Source organism: Oncorhynchus nerka, linkage group LG3, assembly GCF_034236695.1.
Source record: "Oncorhynchus nerka isolate Pitt River linkage group LG3, Oner_Uvic_2.0, whole genome shotgun sequence".
Lineage (NCBI taxonomy): Eukaryota > Metazoa > Chordata > Actinopteri > Salmoniformes > Salmonidae > Oncorhynchus > Oncorhynchus nerka.
Genome location: NC_088398.1, coordinates 36,583,718 through 36,601,614, shown reverse-complemented (window position 1 = coordinate 36,601,614; position 17,897 = coordinate 36,583,718). Strand labels below are relative to the sequence as shown.

Genomic DNA, 17,897 nt, shown 5'->3' with positions numbered 1-17,897 from the left:
ACACCTTGCCAGAGAATGGCTTCTCATTAAAAATATATCTCTTAGCTTTCACTTCACAAATAACGTAGTAATGTACCATTTCAAGAGACCTATCCATTTTCTGCAGGGTCTAATCTAGGTAACTAGGCCTTGGCTACATGTTCCACCACAGTTGACTACAGCATATGTGACACAGGTTGGCGAGGTGACACTGATTCTGAAAGTGGTTTTAACATTCTAGACAAAGACAATAAGGGTCAACTTTGAGTGAAATTACATGGATTTAATAAAATAAGTCATGTCTGACAAGTTCAACAAAATATACACATTATAAACATGTTGAAACACCTGACACACAAAACAAAATATACACTATATATACAAAAGTATGTGGACACCCCTTCAAATGAGTGGATTTGGCTATTTCAGCCACATCCCTTGCTGACAGCTATATAAAATCGAGGACACCGCCATGCAATCTCCATAGACAAACATTCTCCATAGACAAACATTGACAGTGGAATGGCCTTACTGAAGAGCTCATTGACTTTCAACATGGGACTGTCATAGGATGGCACCTTTCCAACAAGTCAGTTTTTAAAATTTCTGCCCTGCTAGAGATGCCCCGGTCAACTGTAAGTGCTGTTATTGTGAAGTGGAAAGTCTAGGCTCAGCCGAAAAGTAGCAGGCCACACAAGCTCACAGAACGGGACCTCTGAGTGCTAAAGTGTGTAGCGCATAAAAATATTCTGTCCTCGGTTGCAACACTCACTACCAAGTTCTAAACTGCCTCTCGAAGCAACATCGGCACAAGACCTATTCGTCGGGAGCTTCATGAAATGTGTTTCCATAGCCAAGCATCCACACACAAGCCTAAGATCACCATGCCCCCGTGCACAAAAGGAGGTCCATGCAGAAATGGTTTGTCGAGATCGGTGTGGAAGAACTTGACTAGGCTGCACAGTGCCCTGACCTCAACCCCATCGAACACGTTTGGGATGAATTGGAACGAAGACTGCAAGCCAGGCCTAATCAGTGCCCGACCTCACTAACGCTCTTGTGGCTGAATGGAAGCAAGTCCCCACAGCAATGTTCCAACATCTAGTGGAAAGCCTTCCCAGAAGAGAGGAGGCTGTTATAGCAGCAAAGGGGTGACCAACTTAATGCCCATGATTCTGGAAGGAGATGTTTGACAAGCAGGTGTCTGTCCACATACTTTTGGTCATGCAGTGTACATAATACAAACAATGCAGTAACTATACCTGAATACATATAGTGCTCTTTTGATATAAAATAAATAGAATCTGAGGGTAACAGCACAGTTTATTCTGTTCATGTCAGACACTGGCTAGAATCTAGCAAAAGAAGTCCCGTTCCATTGAAGTGACCCCAAATCAATCAATCAATCACAGATATAGGAAAACTGGTACATGGACAGGTTTACGTTATACTTTGGACAGGTAAATTTTCACGTCAATATCCAATGGCAAGTGTCAGTTTTTCATCTCTCCTGGACAGACTACATAAATATACATGGTAGCATAGATCTGTCAAAATACAACGGGATGCATGGGATAACGAGCAGCATTAGTTCTGGTGCTTTGGACAAATCACAGTTTCGCAGATGTTAGCACTTTTTTTCCCGAAGGGGAGTGGACATTTTGCCCATAGACTTGCCCGTAACTTGCAAAGTGAGATTGTGAAGCTCTTCGTTCCGGTTTTGATCCTCATTCTCTAAACACCCAGAACATAATCAAGTATCTGACCAATTATGCGAGACTATAGTTCTGGTTTAACTGAGATGAATCATTCTTAACAGTTAACACCTCCAATACAGCATCAACATTCTGAGTGAACCCCCAGTGTGGTTTTCCTTTATCTGCAACTGTTAGAATTTGGGCCAACAAGTTCATATACTGTATTTACATACACTTATCACCTACCAAACTTGCCTAAACTCAATTAATTAATTAATTGTAAGGGCTGACATCAAATAATCATTAACATAAACATACCATTGATGTTACCAACTATGCACGGGACAGATCTGTTTATAAATACTCCAGTTATTGCAATTAATTTGTTTTAGAATGTTGCAGCCTACACAAAAAAGCAAATTACTGGCACATTAATGCATTATAAGTGAGCTGCATGGCCCATGGACAGGTCTGTGTCCCAAATGGCACCTTATTCCTTATATAGTGCACTACTTTTGACCAGGGCCCATATGGGAATAGGGTGCCATTTGGGAAGCAGAATGTGTGTTTTGTAAATTACAAGTACAAGGATGATTCTTCATACACAGTGCACTTTCTGGAAAGTGACTGGAATATCAACTTAAAAATTAAGAATTTTTTTCCCATTTAGGAAAAACACTTAATTGACATTACTACTCCTCTTGACACAACTGTGCAACCTGCCTTTCACTCACTGGTGATAATGTCAGTTTACCAGATAAAATTACATAAAATACTGTATGTCTACAGAACTGGAGCCCATGAGGTACCTCTGCACGATGCCCATGATCTTTGGTGGTTAACCATCTAAGATCATGGACATTGTGCAGAGGTGCCTCATGGACTCCAGCTTGACAGTGAAATATCACACAGCACCAATGTTCAGTCTATTATTTTGTCCCTGATTTGAAAAAGGCTTTCTTCACTCCAACAAAGTGCTCAAAACACCTATACAGACAATCACTCTGTGGTTTCAGCTATCTCTGTGCCGTCCACAAGCAAAGTGTGGATAATGCCATCTCGCCTCTTTCCACTGCTCACGGCCTTAATGCAACAGTCATGGTCGCTTAGAGTGAAGTGTGTCTCAGTACCGTCTTCCACAAACTCCCCCTGTGAACGAGATAGAGATTAACAGATTTCAGTAAAGTTTAATGTAATGTAAATATTATACATAAATTAAGAGTGTATGGAGGGATATAGAGGGCCAATTTGATTTTTAACATTTACATTTACATTTAAGTCATTTAGCAGACGCTCTTATCCAGAGCGACTTACAAATTGGTGCGTTCACCTTAAGACATCCAGTGGAACAGCCACTTTACAATAGTGCATCTAAATCTTTTAAGGGGGGTGAGAAGGATTACTTTATCCTATCCTAGGTATTCCTGAAAGAGGTGGGGTTTCAGGTGTCTCCGGAAGGTGGTGATTGACTCCGCTGTCCTGGCGTCGTGAGGGAGTTTGTTCCACCATTGGGGGGCCAGAGCAGCGAACAGTTTTGACTGGGCTGCGCAGGAACTGTACTTCCTCAGTGGTAGGGAGGCGAGCAGGCCAGAGGTGGATGAACGCAGTGCCCTTGTTTGGGTGTAGGGCCTGATCAGAGCCTGGAGGTACTGAGGTGCCGTTCCCCTCACAGCTCCGTAGGCAAGCACCATGGTCTTGTAGCGGATGCGAGCTTCAACTGGAAGCCAGTGGAGAGAGCGGAGGAGCGGGGTGACGTGAGAGAACTTGGGAAGGTTGAACACCAGACGGGCTGCGGCTTTCTGGATGAGTTGTAGGGGTTTAATGGCACAGGCAGGGAGCCCAGCCAACAGCGAGTTGCAGTAATCCAGACGGGAGATGACAAGTGCCTGGATTAGGACCTGCGCTGCTTCCTGTGTGAGGCAGGGTCGTACTCTGCGGATGTTGTAGAGCATGAACCTACAAGAACGGGCCACCGCCTTGATGTTAGTTGAGAACGACAGGGTGTTGTCCAGGATCACGCCAAGGTTCTTAGCGCTCTGGGAGGAGGACACAATGGAGTTGTCAACCGTGATGGCGAGATCATGGAATGGGCAGTCCTTCCCGGGAGGAAGAGCAGCTCCGTCTTGCCGAGGTTCAGCTTGAGGTGGTGATCCGTCATCCACACTGATATGTCTGCCAGACATGCAGAGATGCGATTCGCCACCTGGTCATCAGAAGGGGGAAAGGAGAAGATTAATTGTGTGTCGTCTGCATAGCAATGATAGGAGAGACCATGTGAGGTTATGACAGAGCCAAGTGACTTGGTGTATAGCGAGAATAGGAGAGGGCCTAGAACAGAGCCCTGGGGGACGCCAGTGGTGAGAGCGCGTGGTGAGGAGACAGATTCTCGCCACGCCACCTGGTAGGAGCGACCTGTCAGGTAGGACGCAATCCAAGCGTGGGCCGCGCCGGAGATGCCCAACTCGGAGAGGGTGGAGAGGAGGATCTGATGGTTCACAGTATCGAAGGCAGCCGATAGGTCTAGAAGGATGAGAGCAGAGGAGAGAGAGTTAGCTTTAGCAGTGCGGAGGGCCTCCGTGATACAGAGAAGAGCAGTCTCAGTTGAATGACTAGTCTTGAAACCTGACTGATTTGGATCAAGAAGGTCATTCTGAGAGAGATAGCGGGAGAGCTGGCCAAGGACGGCACGTTCAAGAGTTTTGGAGAGAAAAGAAAGAAGGGATACTGGTCTGTAGTTGTTGACATCGGAGGGATCGAGTGTAGGTTTTTCAGAAGGGGTGCAACTCTCGCTCTCTTGAAGACAGAAGGGACGTAGCCAGCGGTCAGGGATGAGTTGATGAGCGAGGTGAGGTAAGGGAGAAGGTCTCCGGAAATGGTCTGGAGAAGAGAGGAGGGAATAGGGTCAAGCGGGCAGGTTGTTGGGCGGCCGGCCGTCACAAGACGCGAGATTTCATCTGGAGAGAGAGGGAGAAAGAGGTCAGAGCACAGGGTAGGGCAGTGTGAGCAGAACCAGCGGTGTCGTTTGACTTAGCAAACGAGGATCGGATGTCGTCGACCTTCTTTTCAAAATGGTTGACGAAGTCATCTGCAGAGAGGGAGGAGGGGGGGGGAGGGGGAGGAGGATTCAGGAGGGAGGAGAAGGTGGCAAAGAGCTTCCTAGGGTTAGAGGCAGATGCTTGGAATTTAGAGTGGTAGAAAGTGGCTTTAGCAGCAGAGACAGAAGAGGAAAATGTAGAGAGGAGGGAGTGAAAGGATGCCAGGTCCGGAGGGAGGCGAGTTTTCCTCCATTTCCGCTCGGCTGCCCGGAGCCCTGTTCTGTGTTCTGTTTAAGTGGGCTAGGAGGTTAGGAGTGGTGCATTTCCCTGTTTTATTGCGTCTTTTTTATAAAATCAAATAATGTTAACCTCAATTTTTTTCCTAGAATCCTCTCATACATTTTCTAATGGTATCAGGTGTTGAAAAAAATATTTTGTGTTAAAATAATCAAAATGATATGTGCCTCATTTGCATTAATACACTGGGTGTATTTAATATATTAATACATTAACATAAAGGTGTGGAATAGGGCTGCAACCACCAAAAATTACTTTGTCTAGGCCTACAGTACCTGCATATACCAGTGCTGTCTAGACTGACTCATTAATTACCATTGTTGTCACGTTCTGTTACATAATTCAACAAATGTGTCAATATACCCTTGGATTAAAAATCAACACACTTGGCTCTAGATAACATCGATACATACATTACATTGTTTGCGAGATCAGCCATAATATCACTATAATCCAAGTGTTCATTTTCAGAAGTTGCTTTCATAACAGCACATTAATTTGTAAACATTTCAACTATATTAAATTATTACTTAATTAAATTCCCAAAAAATGAACACCCATCAAAAAAGGTAACTTTCTTCTCTTTCTTGTGATGTAAGTGTTGAGATGATGAGTTAAATCTACAACAAAGCTTAAACATTCTTATCGATGCAACAGAAAAACAACGCATTCCATTGAGCCCTTGACAGGATGTGCTTGACAGGACATTACAAAAATGTCTGTGGTTTTAACGTTAATGGGGAAATACTAAAGGCACGAACAAGAGTATGAAATAGTCGCAGCTGCCATTTGACCAACTGGCAAGTGTCTTCACTGACATTTTCAACCTCTCCCTGTCTGAGTCTGTAATACCAACATGTTTCAAGCAGACCACCATAGTCCCTGTACCCAAGAACACTAATGTAACCTGCCTAAATGACTACCGACCCGTAGCACTCACGTCTGTAACCATGAAATGCTTTGAAAGGCTGGTCATGGTTATAATCAACACCATTATCCTAGAAACCCTAGACCCAACCCAATTTGCATATCGCACCAACAGATCCACAGATGATGCAATCTCTATTGCACTCCACACTGCCCTTTCACACCTGGACAAAAGGAACACCCATGTGAGAATGCTGTTCATTGACTACAGCTCAGCGTTCAACACCATAGTGCCCTCAAAGCTCATCACTAAGCTAAGGACCCTGGGAACACCTCCCTCTGCAACTGGATCCTGGACTTCCTGGATCCTGGACTTCCGGGCCGCCCCCAGGTGGTAAGGGTAGGTAACAACATATCCGCCACGCTGGTCCTCAACACGGGGGCCCCTCAGGGGTGCATGTTCAGTTCCCTCCTGTACTCCCTGTTCACTCATGACTGCACAGCCAGGCACGACTCCAACACCATCATTAAGTTTGACACAACAGTGGTAGGCCTGATCACTGACGACAATGAGATAGGGAGGAGGTCAGAGACCTGACCATGTGATGCAAGGACAATAACCTCTCCCTGAACGTGATCAAGACAAAGGAGATGATTGTGGACTACAGGAAAAGGAGGATCGAGCACTCCCCCATTCTGATCGACGGGCCTGTAGTGGAGCAGGTTGAGAGCTTCAAGTTCCTTGGCGTCCACATCACCAACAAACTAACAGGGTCCAAGCACACCAAGACAGTCGTGAAGAGGACATGACAAAACCTATTCCCCCTCAGGAGACTGAAAAGATTTGGCATGGGTCCTCAGATCCTCAAACGGTTTTACAGCTGCACCATCGAGAGCATCCTGACGGGTTGCATCACTGCCTGGTATGGCAACTGCTCGGCCTCCAACTGCAAGGCACTACAAAGGGTAGTGAGTATGGCCCAATACATCACCGGGGCCAAGCATCCTGCCATCCAGGACATCTATACCAGGCGGTGTCAGAGGAAGGCCCTAAAAATGGTCAAAGACTCCAGCCACCCTAGTAGTCATAGACTGTTCTCTCTGCTACCGCATGGCAAGCGGTACCAGAGCGCCAAGTCTAGGTCCAAGAGGCTTCTAAACAGCTTCTACCCCCAAGCTAATCAAATGAGTATTGTGATCTTATTTCTTATTCTATGCACATTTTCCAACTCCAAACTATACAAACTTGAATGCTTATTGAATTGAATTATTTTCAGGTGATATGTATTTGTGTAATGAGGGATTGTGTAGCGAAATTCAATAACATTTACATTAAGCTGTGCATAATTATTAGGCAGCTTCATTTAATTGACACTGAAAAGTCAAACATTTTAAAATGCTTTTCAGGCGGATGAAGCACTCTTTAAATAGCTAAACTATTGAGGCGTGACCACCGGACAATCAAACGTTTTGTTGCGAATCGTCAGCTGTGGCACCAAAAATGCATGGGGAAGAAAAGGCGCAAATTGACTGCAAAGCCACCAGGAACCCATTATCCTCCAGTGCCACCATATTCCAGAACTGCAACCTACCTGGAGGGTCCAGAAGTACAAGGTGTCAAGTGCTCAGAGACATGGCCAAGGTCAAGATGGCAGAAACACGACCACCACTGAATAAGATTCAGTTGTTGAAGCATCAAGATTGGGCAATTTTTCAAAGGTTTTATGGACAGATGAAATGAGAGTGACTCTTGATGGACCAGATGGATGGGCCCGTGGCTGGATCAGTAATGGATACAGGGCACCACTTCAAGTCAGGCGCCAGCAAGGTGAAGGAGGGGTACTGGTATGGGCTGCTATCATTAAGGATGAGGTAGTTGGACGTTTTCGGGTTGAAGATGGACTGAAACTCAACTCCCAAACTTACTGCCAGTTTCTGGAAGATACCTTCTTCAAGCGGTGGTATAGGAATAAGTCCTCAGCATTCAAGAAGGCCATGATCTTTATGTAGGACAATGCTCCATCACATGCATCCAAGTACTCCACTGCTTGGCTAGCCAGCAAGGGCCTCAAAGATGCCCCAATAATGACCTGGCCCCCTTCCTCACCTGACTTAAATTCTATTGAGAACTTGTGGGCCCTTCTCAAATGTGAGATTTACAGTGAGGGAAGACAATACACCTCTTTGAACAGCATTTGGGAGGCTGTAGTTGCTGCATCAGCGAAAGTTGATCGTGAACAGATCAAGAAACTGGAAGGCTCATGGCAGTTATTGAAAAGAAGGTCACTGAATATTTTTGAAGGGCCAACATTTTTATTTAATTGCCATTTTGTGTTACTTATTTGTTACACTTACTGAAATGTTGAAGAAACACGTGAGTTGGGAGAAATTATTTTTGTAATTTAGTTGCCTAATTCTGCACACTAATAGTTGCCTAATAATTGTGCACACTTATATATTCCCGAGAAAGACAAAAATCACCTCTCCTTCTGGTTTGAGGTTCAATAACATTTTGGATTGACTGAGAGCATTGTGTTTGTTCAACAATAAAATTAATCCTGAGGAACACAATTTGCCAAATTGTGCACACAGTGTATTTGCACTGCCCACCCCTCCTCCCTCTACACTGCTGCTACTCTCTGTTATTATCTATGTTTAGTCTTAGTCACTTTAATAACTCTTCATACATGTACATATTACCTCAGTTACCTCGACACCAATGCCCCCGCACATTGACTCTGTACCGGTACCCCCTGTATATAGCCCGGCTATTTTAATTTACTGCTGCTCTTTAATTATTTGTTATTATTTCTTACTTTTTTTTTAACGTATTTTCTCAACTGCATTGTTGGTTAAGGTCTTGTAAGTAAGCATTTCACTGTAAGGTCTACACCTGTTGTATCCGGCGCATGTGACAAATATAATTTGATTATAATAAAAGCAATCAATCCAGCAAGATTTAAGTGGCAAGTCGATTTTGCACCCCTCCAACACAGGAAATAAACAGATTGCCCGGTAGACGGGGCATCCGCGTTTTACTATTCATCTTTTTGCTAAGTGATTCTCAGCATGATTGGAGGGAAGATGCTTACCGCCGTCTCCATTTTTTGTCCATTACACCAAATATCCATAGTGTCTTTCTCTGTGGAAAGAGAAATAACACATATTAGGCAAACATCAATAAAATACTTCAGGATACACAGAATGTAAGCAGCACATATTGTACTCCTGATTGATGATCACCATGAGAACATGCCTTTAAGATAGCTGTGACTTGGCTTCTGCCAAAGTAAAGCATTTTTCTTAGGCTATGTTCAGATAAGCTTTTGAGTGATTTCAAAGGAGCGTGAGTCAAAATTACCAATATAACTGAAAATTAACCTGGACTTCTCTCTTTCAAATGCTCTCCTGCTATCCTTTATCGAGATGGCATTGTGTTGGTTATGGTAGTAGGCCTAACTAAATTAATTTGTGTTTTCCTTCAGTGTTATTTTTCATGTAATTATTTAGAGAGCACATTCAATTAAACTGTTCATTTAAAGTAGATGTGACTTAAGGGTAGTGTGCGTAACACTTCAATTGTTTCTGAGAGCAAGGGTGATGGACTCAGGGATTTTCATGCCAGTGAAATTCGTGGCTGGTCCACCTAAGTGTTTTTTTCGGTTCACCTAAATCCAAACAGTGGCGGGGGCCCTTTCAGTGTAAACTGAAACAACTAAAACCAGATATAAAGTATGTAGAAAAGATAATGACCTACAGTTGAAGTCGGAAGTTAACATACACCTTAGCCAAATTCATTTAAACTCAGTTTTTCATAATTCCTGACATTTAATCCTAGTAATAATTCCCTGTCTTAAATCACCACTTTATTATGAGAATGTGAAATGTCAGAATAATAGTAGAGAGAATGATTTATTTCTGCTTTAATTTCTTTCATCACATTCCCAGTGGGTCAGAAATTTACATACACTCAATTAGTATTTGGCAGCATTGCCTTTTAAATGGTTTAACTTGGGTCAAATGTTTCGGGTAGCCTTCCACAAGCTTTCCACAATAAGTTGGGTGAATTTTGGCCCATTCCTCCTGACAGAGCTGGGGTAAACGAGTCAGGTTTGTAGGCCTCCTTGCTCGCATACACTTTCAGTTCTGCCCACAAATTTTCAATGGGATTGAGGTCAGGGCTTTGTGATGGCCACTCCAATACCTTGACATTGTTGTCCTTAAGCCATTTTGCCACAACTTTGGAAGTATGCTTGGGGTCATTGTCCATTTGGAAGACCCATTTGTGACCATGCTTAACTTCCTGACTGATGTCTTGAGATGTTGCTTCAATATATCCACATAAATTTTCTTTCCTCATGATGCCATCTATTTTGTAAAGTGCACCAGTCCCTCCTGCAGCAAAGCACCCCCACAACATGATCCTGCCACCCCCGTGCTTTATGGTTGGGATGGTGTCCTTCGGCTTGCAAGCCTCCCCCTTTTCCCTCCAAACGTAACGATGGTCATTATGGCCAAACAGTTCTATTTTTGTTTCATCAGACCAGAGGACATTTCTCCAAATAGTATGATCTTTGGAACTCAAATCCTTCTGTTCACCTGATTTAGAATTCCTCACAATCAAATGTCGACCGCATTATCTACCAAGAGAATTCTCTTCGATTATAATCACAGCCGTATATATTCCCCCCCAAGCAGACACATCGATGGCTCTGAACGAACTTTATTTGACTCTTTGCAAACTGGAAGCAATACATCCTGAGGCTGCATTCATTGTAGCTGGGGATTTTAACAAGGCTAATCTGAAAACAAGACTCCCTAAATTGTATCAGCATATCGATTGCGCAACCAGGGCTGGAGAAACCTTGGATCATTGTTACTCTAACTTCCGCGACGCATATAAGGCCCTGCCCCGCCCTCCTTTCGGAAAAGCTGACCACGACTCCATTTTGTTGATCCCTGCCTACAGACAGAAACTAAAACAAGTAGCTCCCACACTGAGGTCTGTCCAACGCTGGTCTGACCAAGCTGATTCCACACTCCAAGACTGCTTCCATCACGTGGACTGGGATATGTTTCGTATTGCGTCAGATAACAACATTGACGAATACGCTGATTCGGTGTGCGAGTTCATTAGAACGTGCGTTGAAGATGTCGTTCCCATAGCAACGATTAAAACATTCCCTAACCAGAAACCGTGGATTGATGGCAGCATTCGCGTGAAACTGAAAGCGCGAACCACTGCTTTTAATCAGGGCAAGGTGACTGGTAACATGACCGAATAAAAACAGTGCAGCTATATTCCCTCCGCAAGGCTATCAAACAAGCTAAGCGTCAGTATAGAGACAAATTAGAATCTCAATTCAACAGCTCAGACACAAGAGGTATGTGGCAGGGTCTACAGTCAATCACGGACTACAAGAAGAAAACCAGCCCAGTCACGGACCAGGATGTCTTGCTCCCAGGCAGACTAAATAACTTTTTTGCCCGCTTTGAGGACAATACAGTGCCACTGACACGGCCTGCAACGAAAACATGCGGACTCTCCTTCACTGCAGCCGAGGTGAGTAAAACATTTAAACGTGTTAACCGTCGCAAGGCTGCAGGCCCAGACGGCATCCCCAGCCGCGCCCTCCCTCAGAGCATGCGCAGACCAGCTGGCCGGTGTGTTTACGGACATATTCAATCAATCCCTATACCAGTCTGCTGTTCCCACATGCTTCAAGAGGGCCACCATTGTTCCTGTTCCCAAGAAAGCTAAGGTAACTGAGCTAAACGACTACCGCCCCGTAGCACTCACTTCCGTCATCATGAAGTGCTTTGAGAGACTAGTCAAGGACCATATCACCTCCACCCTACCTGACACCCTAGACCCACTCCAATTTGCTTAACGCCCAAATAGGTCCACAGACGATGCAATCTCAACCACACTGCACACTGCCCTAACCCATCTGGACAAGAGGAATACCTATGTGAGAATGCTGTTCATCGACTACAGCTCGGCATTCAACACCATAGTACCCTCCAAGCTCGTCATCAAGCTCGAGACCCTGGGTCTCGACCCCGCCCTGTGCAACTGGGTACTGGACTTCCTGACGGGCCGCCCCCAGGTGGTGAGGGTAGGCAACAACATCTCCACCCCACTGATCCTCAACACTGGGGCCCCACAAGGGTGCGTTCTGAGCCCTCTCCTGTACTCCCTGTTCACCCACGACTGCGTGGCCACGCACGCCTCCAACTCAATCATCAAGTTTGCGGACGACACAACAGTGGTAGGCTTGATTACCAACAACGACGAGACGGCCTACAGGGAGGAGGTGAGGGCCCTCGGAGTGTGGTGTCAGGAAAATAACCTCACACTCAACGTCAACAAAACTAAGGAGATGATTGTGGACTTCAGGAAACAGCAGAGGGAACACCCCCTATCCACATCGATGGAACAGTAGTGGAGAGGGTAGTAAGTTTTAAGTTCCTCGGCATACACATCACAGACAAACTGAATTGGTCCACTCACACAGACAGCATCGTGAAGAAGGCGCAGCAGCGCCTCTTCAACCTCAGGAGGCTGAAGAAATTCGGCTTGTCACCAAAAGCACTCACAAACTTCTACAGATGCACAATCGAGAGCATCCTGGCGGGCTGTATCACCGCCTGGTACGGCAATTGCTCCGCCCACAACCGTAAGGCTCTCCAGAGGGTAGTGAGGTCTGCACAACGCATCACCGGGGGCAAACTACCTGCCCTCCAGGACACCTACACCACCCGATGTTACAGGAAGGCCATAAAGATCATCAAGGACAACAACCACCCGAGCCACTGCCTGTTCACCCCGCTATCATCCAGAAGGCGAGGTCAGTACAGGTGCATCAAAGCTGGGACCGAGAGACTGAAAAACAGCTTCTATCTCAAGGCCATCAGACTGTTAAACAGCCACCACTAACATTGAGTGGCTGCTGCCAACACACTGACACTGACTCAACTCCAGCAACTTTAATAATGGGAATAGATGAGAAATTATGTAAAATATATCACTAGCCACTTTAAACAATGCTACCTAATATAATGTTACATACCCTACATTATTCATCTCATATGCATACGTATATACTGTACTCTATATCATCGACTGCATCCTTATGTAATACATGTATCACTAGCCACTTTAACTATGCCACTTTGTTTACATACTCGTCTCATATGTATATACTGTACTCGATACCATCTACTGTATCTTGCCTATGCTGCTCTGTACCATCACTCATTCATATATCTTTATGTACATATTCTTTATCCCCTTACACTGTGTATAAGACAGTAGTTTTGGAATTGTTAGTTAGATTACTTGTTGGTTATTACTGCATTGTCGGAACTAGAAGCACAAGCATTTCACTACACTCGCATTAACATCTGCTAACCATGTGTATGTGACAAATAAAATTTGATTTGATTTGTCCCCATGTGCAGTTGCAAACTGTAGTCTGGCTTTTTTGTGGCGGTTTTGGAGCAGTGGCTTCTTCCTTGCTGAGCAGCCTTTCAGGCTATGTCGCTATAGGACTCGTTTTACTGTGGATGTAGATAGCTTTGTACCGGTTTCCTCCAGCATCTTCACAAGGTCCTTTGCTGTTGTTCTGGGATTGATTTGCACTTTTCGCACCAAAATACGTTAATCTCTAGGAGACAGAAAGCGTCTCCTTCCTGAGCGGTATGACAGCTGCGTGGTCCCATGGTGTTTATAATTGGTTACTATTGTTTGTACAGATGAACGTGGTACCTTCAGGCATTTGGAAATTTCTCCCAATGATGAACGAGACTTGTGGAGGTCTACAATTTATTTTCTGAGGTCTTGGCTGATTTCTTTTGATTTTCCCACGATGTCAAGCAAAGAGCCACTGAGTTTGAAGGTAGGCCTGTTTTTTGACGCCTCTAGCACTGAGATGCAGTGCCTTAGACCGCTGTGCCACTCGGAAGCGCAGTGTTTTAGGTGAGAGGTGCCTTGCTCAAGGGCACAACAGCAGGTGATGGCATCTCCATTTGCCAGCTCTCATCCAGCTCTTCGTTTCCCCCTCAGACTTAGGATTGGAACTGGCAACCCTCTGGTTACTGGCCCACCTCTTTAACCTCTGGGCTACCTGTCTTTCCCAGTCTGGAACAGTTACAAGGCCTACTGTTTTCCATAAGCCCTAGGATGGTGGTGTGGAGTTTAGAGGCTATAAAAATAACAGCCTCATCCATGACATACCACCAGTGGAAGATAAGTGTTGGTATTCTGGTGGTCTTTGTTTTGATTGTTGAGGTGCGCAAGTTTTAAGGGCTGTAGCATAAAGAAATAGGCTAACACTATACTAACCACACTAGGAGTGAATATTTTTACAGTCATGCCCACTCTGTTCAATAGTGAACCATCAAAGGTACTATAGCCTAGCTAATGCAATGGTAATCGTCAGTTCCATATCCTCAAACTAACAAATGCAACAACCAATAATATGGGTTTGTGACATGTTCATTGATTTTTTTGCACCATTGCCTGTCATTGTGTTAGGACAAGTCAGACCTAACATTACCATGGGGCATTTTAAAAACAGTGAAGTTTATTTTGAACCCATCTATTTCACTTTGAAGTTCCAGAGTGGCTGACATAGCCTATCAGCATTCAGACTTGAGTAATTTGATGTAATTTATATTTTATGGGAGGTGCTTTGCAAACATCCACAAAATACAAATATTGCCACAGCAATCTTTGGCACTTTGTAAATAAATCTCAATGGCTCAAAAAGACAGGCAGTGTTCAATATCAGTTTCCCCTTATAGTGGTTGACACACTGTATGTTTGCATTAAAAGCTGGGGAGAGGAAATGGACACATAGGGCACATATCTTACCCAGGACGACCCTGCAGTCGATGCCGTCCAGGTTGAGCAGCCAAGTGTTGGTGACTTTGGAGCGGTTCTCCATGTACGTTTTCAGGCTCTTTCCATTGATCTCCAGGGTGTATTCGTAAGCAAAGCCGCTCACTGCGTCAATGTTAATGGTCGCTTTGGTGGCCGCACTTCCTACATTGAAGGTCTCCTTTCCCACCAGCTTGAACATCCAGTCTCTTCTTACAATTTCCTGGGCAAAGGGACAAATGCAAGAGGTCCAATAATTCAGTGTGATTCTATGTTACTGTCATACTGTTATAATATTAGACCTATATTCAAAATGCCTACATTTACTTGACAGTACCCGAGTAGTAATTGTAAGCAAATATAATATATATATATATATATACACACACACACAAAACATGGCAAAGACTGACATGTCAAATGGTTCTCTGAATGTGACTGCCATTGAGGGAGATCAAGAGAAGCTACCACTCAATCTCAGAGAGGGAGTGAGTTTAGTGAGTGGGAGAGATTCTCCGAGTTTGTTGATGCTTGACGTTTTGTCTGCTTGTCTAATAAATAGGGTTAAGTGTAACGTAACTATTATTTATCAAGTTTTACCTTTCCGTCTATGTAGATTACCCTTTTCCCCGTGGTTGTGCCATGTTCAAACTCAATCCGATGGACTCCATCGCTCAGGGCCACTTCCCACACTCCTACCAGGTCGCCCGACATTCTGACCTCCTCACTGGCCCGCTTTGGCCACCAACTCTAGAACATTGAAACAAGATTAACTAAACTTTTCAAAGGGGTCACGACATAGCATGGTGCCAGACCGAAATAAATCTATTAGAAGGACCTAGCTACGTTAGCTAGTTAATTTGAGTAACCACAGTGACGTTAGCCTGGAGATCATTTAGCATATTATATAATTTAGCTAGCTAACTTTAGTTAGATTAACGTTACTGTTAGTTACACATTAGTTATTAAGGAGCCTGCTTGCTAGCTAGTTAGCTAACGTAGCTAACTTAACCATGACACTGATAGCCAAAGCTAGCTAGCTAGCTAACGTTAGGCTTACCTTTAAGTACCTTGCTAGCTACGTTTCAGGAACGGTTTACTAGCTAGAAAGCTTCCTACTGTAAAAATATAACAATAGTTTAGCTAGTTCGCTAGCTATATCTACACGTAAAGTGCTTGTTTGTTGCTAGGACATCAGTTTGCTTCAGTCCAGCAACGCATCAAAACAACCAAAACTGATACGTTACTATGGAAACCATGCCACGTGACATGCTAGGAAGAGAAGAAACTGCCAGATGCGTCAAAATAGCCAGGATGTAAGCCCGCACCGGGGAGCCAAATTTAAAATGGAATTATATGTAGGCTACTGACTCCATAAAATTGCCTATTTCCGACTGTGTACATGTAAATCAGAATATGTTTAATGATAAAAACAGAGCTTGACCAGTCAGCCTCCAACCTAGTTAATACATTTCAAATCAAATTGTATTAGTCACATGCAATACAACAGTGAAATGCTTACTTAAGAGCCCCAAACCAACAATGTTTTTATTTTTAGTTCACCTTTATTTAACCAGGTAGGCCAGTTGAGAACAAGTTCTCATTTACAACTGCGACCTGGCCAAGATAAAGCAAAGCTGTGCGACAAAACCAACAGCACCGAGTTACACATGGGATAAACTAACGTACAGTCAATAACACAATAGAACATATGTATACAGTGTGTACAAATGAAGTAAGGATGTAAGGCAATAAATAGGCCATAGTGGCGACTTAATTACAATTTAGCAATTAACACTGGAGTGATAGATGTGCAGATGAGGAAGTGCAAGTATAAATACGGGTGTGCAAAAGAGCAGGAAAACATATGGGATGAGGTAGGTAGATGGTTGGTTGGATGGGCTATTTACAGATGGGCTGTGTACAGCTGCAGAGATCAGTAAGCTGCTCTGACAGCTGATGCTTAAAGTTAGTGAGGGAGATATGTGTCCAACTTCAGTTATTTTTGCAATTCGTTCCAGTTATTGGCAGCAGAGAACTGTTGGCTAGCGAGTAGCGTGTGCTACGGGTGGGTGTTGCTATGGTGACCAGTGAGCTGAGATAAGGCGGGGCTTTAACTAGCAAAGACTAAAAGATGACCTGGAGCCAGTGGGTTTGGCGAAGAATATGAAGCGAGGACCAGCCAATGAGAGCATACGGGTCGCAGTGGTGGGTAGTATATGGGGCTTTGGTGACAAAACAGATGGCACTGTGATAGACTGTATCCAATTTGCTGAGTAGAGTGTTGGAGGCTATTTTGTAAATGACATCGCCGAAGTCAAGGATCAGTAGGATAGTCAGTTTTACGAGGGTATGTTTGGCAGCATGAGTGAAGGAGGATTTGTTGCTAAATAGGAAGCCTATTCTAGATTTAATTTTGGATTGGATATGCTTAAGATAGGGGGCAGCATTGGGAAGTTTGGATGAGATGCGTGCCCAAAGTAAACTGCCTGTTACTCAGGCCCAGAAGCTAGAATATGCATATGCATAATTAGTAGATTTGGATAGAAAACACTCTAAAGTTTCCAAAACTGTTAAAATAATGTCTGTGAGTATAACGGAACTCATATGGCAGGCGAAAACCTGAGAAAAATCCAACCAGGGAGTGGGAATTCTGAGGTTTGTAGTTTTCAAGTGAATGCCTATCGAATATCCAGTGTCTGTGGGGTCAGATTGCACTTCCTAAGGCTTCCAGTAGATGTCAACAGTCTTTAGACAGTTGTTTCAGGCTTCTATTGTTCAAGGGGGGAGAATAAGAGCACTCAGAGTAAGTGGCTCAGCTGAAAGCCATGAGTTGTTTATCTCACGTGGCCATGAGTGCGACGTTTGTTCCCTTTCCTTTCTAATGAAAACGGTATTGTCCGGTTGAAACATTATTGAATATTTATGACTAAATCACCCTAAGGATTGATTAGAAACATTGTTTGACATGTTTCTATGAACTTTAATGGAACTTTTTTGACTTTTCGTCTGGATGTTGTGCCCGCGCTTTGTGCATATGGATTACTGAACTAAAGCGCGTAAACAAAAAGGAGGTTTTTGGACATAAATATGAACTTTATCAAACAAAACAAACATTTATTGTGTAACACTGAGTCC

The 17,897-nt window shown here is 44.0% G+C and overlaps 1 protein-coding gene across 1 annotated transcript; it reads right to left on the bottom strand.

Annotated features, from left to right (window-relative positions):
• Positions 1-241: 241 nt before the first annotated feature.
• LOC115107558 (fas apoptotic inhibitory molecule 1-like) lies at positions 242-16,163 on the bottom strand. The gene is made up of 5 exons (XM_029630971.2): positions 15,820-16,163; positions 15,360-15,509; positions 14,754-14,982; positions 8,968-9,017; positions 242-2,825 (listed from the first exon to the last, which is right to left on the bottom strand). Exons 2-5 carry the CDS (start codon positions 15,471-15,473, stop codon positions 2,676-2,678), a joined length of 543 nt encoding a protein of 180 aa, XP_029486831.1. The 5' UTR covers positions 15,474-15,509; positions 15,820-16,163; the 3' UTR covers positions 242-2,675.
• Between the last annotated feature and the right edge of the window lie 1,734 nt (positions 16,164-17,897).